At 46.8% G+C, this 3,417-nt stretch overlaps 1 protein-coding gene across 1 annotated transcript in view; it reads right to left on the bottom strand.

Annotated features, from left to right (window-relative positions):
* Window positions 1-274: 274 nt before the first annotated feature.
* The window catches only part of EDN1 (endothelin 1), a 21,729-nt gene continuing 18,586 nt past the window's right edge, over window positions 275-3,417 (bottom strand). Inside the window, exons 3-6 of the mRNA XM_010000988.1 lie at window positions 3,329-3,417; window positions 2,219-2,377; window positions 1,814-1,921; window positions 275-426 (exon numbers count right to left, since the gene is read on the bottom strand). The exon at window positions 3,329-3,417 is cut by the window's right edge and continues 4 nt beyond it. Coding sequence (XP_009999290.1) covers window positions 288-426; window positions 1,814-1,921; window positions 2,219-2,377; window positions 3,329-3,417 — 495 coding nt within the window. The 3' untranslated portion in view covers window positions 275-287. The remainder of the gene's footprint in view (window positions 427-1,813; window positions 1,922-2,218; window positions 2,378-3,328) is intronic.

Genomic DNA, 3,417 nt, shown 5'->3' with positions numbered 1-3,417 from the left:
CACGTTCCAGAAGCAATATTCAACTATGTCCTCAGAAAGATGGCTTTAAATGCACATTGCAGAGGGTTCCCCTTCGCCCCCTCTCCCCATCCATCTCAACTCCGAAATGACAAAATTCTTCGCTCTTATACCTCCAAATACAGGACTTCCTCAATGCATTGCTCTGCTGTGCAAACAGGTGGACAGAGAGGCCCTTTGCTGTAGTGGAATGTTAGAAGTCAAAAAAGAGAGTTTTGGTGGCACTTTGTCGGCAAGTGTGATGCTAAAAGGTTCAGGTGATCTTCCCACTAGGACGCTTTCAGGCTTTCCCAGATGCTTTGCCTTTTGTTCGCCCTGTTATGTTTCAGCTTCCACCCTTTCTGGAGCTCAGCCTTCAACTTAGCAATACTGAAGGAAGCTTTGATACTGTTACCAATGGCTTCCAGCCTGCAAAAATAAGAAATATAGATTTATTGTTACAATAATGAAGATGCGTCTGCAGAGATTCAGTTTTTTATTATATAAGGATCAGTCTAGAATTCTGACACGAAAACCTCAGAAACTGCTGATTGCTGTACTTCTGACAGAATTAGGCTAACTTAAGCCACTTGAAATATTGGATTCAGAATTTAAATGAGAATATTAAAATAAGTTAAAATATTCATTCAAATATAGATGCCCCAGACTTCCTTAAATAGCATTAATCCCATCAAGAGGTCTTTAGTGTTATTCTTTTTGGCTGTTTTGTTTCTTTTAGGTAAACAGGATCCTGGTTCTAATGAATGGAGGAATTTCAAGTAAGTAATTGAGCCCCATTTTTTTTAAATTACCTCTTTCCAGGGCCTATGTCTCACTCAGAATTGTGAGGCTGCCTGCTCCCATAGATCCTGTTCTGCTTTTGAAAGTAGCACTAAAGAGTCTTCTTTTGTATGGGCAAGTTTCTCTATGCCATACTTTCACGTGGGCATAGGGTCAAACACAGAGTGCCACAGCTGATACAGCTGTACTCAAACTCATCTTCAAAACTGACTTCCCCTCTGTGGGGTTCACAGCTGCACCAAGCCCAGTGCACCCATCTCTGAACTGCACCATAGAATGATTCTGCTGCCTCCTGCCACTCTACTTATTATGCACAGACCTCAAAGGGCAGTCCTGAAATTTACTGCTAAGCTCAAATATTAAATTGGGCTCCAACACTAATTTAAGTCTTTGTTTTCCCTTTCCTCAACCTTTTTTTCCAGTCATTTCCATCGCTGACATCCCGTACTCATTTTACACAGGTTTATTGGGCAATGCAAGAAAGAAGGCAGGTAGAAATCTGCCTCCTGCATTTTAAAAAGCCAGACACACCAGCCAGAAAACAAAATATATTCACAATATGGATAGATCAATAAGGGTTTTTTTGTGCAGCAAAATGGAGTAAAGTATCTAAGAAAATGACTTCTGACTCAGTTTCATTTTAGAATAGCTGAGGTGTAGTGGTTTTTATGAGTTAAGACAGTGCACGAACACACTAAAACTACAGGCTTTATTTATTTCTGCCAGTATTTAATGATTTCATACTCTTTTGAAGTTTGGTGTATCTTTAGGCCTATAATTAAGTCCATTTCCTCTAAGTAAATGGAGGATGCTAGGCAGAACTAAGTACCTATGTCTGCCCTGGCTAAGAACCCACCGAATGAAAAAAAAAACCACCCCCTCAAGATACACTCACTGATTCCTCTGTGAGTCTCCAGCTGAAATCATCAGCTAAGCCCACACTGGCCCGAAGGCAGGTGAACTGTGGTCTCTATTGCTGCAGGGGGGAACTACAAGAGGATGAGAGGAAACTCACCGCCTCATTTTCCTGCTCTCAACGGGCTGTCGGCTCATGCATTCGGGTCCGATGCAATTCCCAGCTTTGTTGCGGCCACGCGAGGTTTTCTCCGCTGTGGACTGAGCCCTGTTAAAAGGGAAATCACACCACTGTTAAAAGAAACCAGCCCTGAGTCTGAGTCTGAGCCCAACCCTAACTCTGAGTCTGCAGCCCACAAGGTGAGGCACCTCATCCACCAAAGCATGCAGTAAGAGATCTCTCTGAGCCAAACCATGGGAGGTACCACAGCAGTGTGAGCACCCAGGTAGGAGCCAAGGCTCTGGGGAGATGGTTCGCTCAGCAAGTGCCACAGTGAGTAAGCGCACCACAGTCCGTCCCTTCGACGTGCACTGCCTTTTAAAGGGTAGCAACAACAAGACGCACCAGAGATCTTTTCCCGTCTGGCAGAAGTTCAGGCACTTCTTGTCCTTGTGGTTGGCACATCGGCATCTGCTGCTCGGCTCGGCCAGCGTCTCTGGCACCACGTCTTTCAGCGATCTCCGGGACCGAGAAGGACCCCCGAGACCATACGGAACAGTCTTCCTACGAGCAAAGAGGCAACATGAAAGTCATTCAAATGATCCTCCTGTTTCAAAGCAGCAGGGTATTTGGGGGCAATCTTATCAATGGGGTTGAATGGGTGAGGAAAGGCTGTGGGACTGGGAATGCCTCCCTGCTTGTCATTTCCACACAAATGCCTCTGATGACCCTGCAACGTATTCATTAGTGTGGCTACTGACAAGGCTAATGACCTTTCAGTTGTGATTTCATAAGGCTGCCATGCCTCCCTGGGCAATATAGAACAATAAAACTTCATCTCCGAACTTTGGTAACTGCCAATACTGAAAGAAGCAATCAAAGTGAGGAAGAGATCCTCTCTGCTCCGAGGAAACCCAGCAGCAGAACAAATCACAAAGTCAGTGCTCGCAGCTCTAGCTCACTACTTTTTGGTGAGGAAAGCTTAGAAATGGACCCTGTACTTAACCCTGTTAACATCCAGGATACATGAATTTGCAGCAGAGAGCAGCAAGAGGCAGCGAGGAGCCAGCCCGTGTCAGGGTAAAGCCTTCTAGCTTCCTAACTTGCTGGAAAACTGGCAAAACAATCCTTCTGGTTTTGGGTCTGCTTCTGATTCACAGTGAAAAGTGTCCCGCAGCCCCTGCTGAGCAGCACCCGGAGGAAATGCTCCTGGCCGGATTTTAGGAATGCAGGTGTGCTAGGACTGTCCGCAGCTACCTGCTCCATCCGGGTGGTCACATCTCGCTTACTGTCTCCCAGCGAGCAGAAGCAGAACAGAACACTCAGCAGAAAGGCAGGAGTGGGGGGAAGCAATAGGAGAGATGGTGCAAATACTTATTCCTTCCTCCCCTTCCCATTTCTACGGGGAGTCTATCCTTCTTAAGCCCCCCTTCCCTTTCCCCCCTGCCTTTCTCCGGGCAAAGGGAACCCCAGCGACGGGCAACAGCCGAATCTTCCCCCCCGCCATCCACTCACTCGGGTGTGTTGATCCAGATGATGTCGAGGTGGCAGAAGTAGACGCACTCCTCATCCAGCAGCGAGGAGCAGGAGCAGCGCCGGGGCCG

This window comes from Chaetura pelagica, unplaced genomic scaffold (genome assembly GCF_000747805.2).
Source record: "Chaetura pelagica isolate M959 unplaced genomic scaffold, ChaPel_1.0 scaffold104, whole genome shotgun sequence".
In the NCBI taxonomy this organism is placed as follows: Eukaryota; Metazoa; Chordata; class Aves; order Apodiformes; family Apodidae; genus Chaetura; species Chaetura pelagica.
This window is presented reverse-complemented; position numbering and strand designations above follow the sequence as displayed.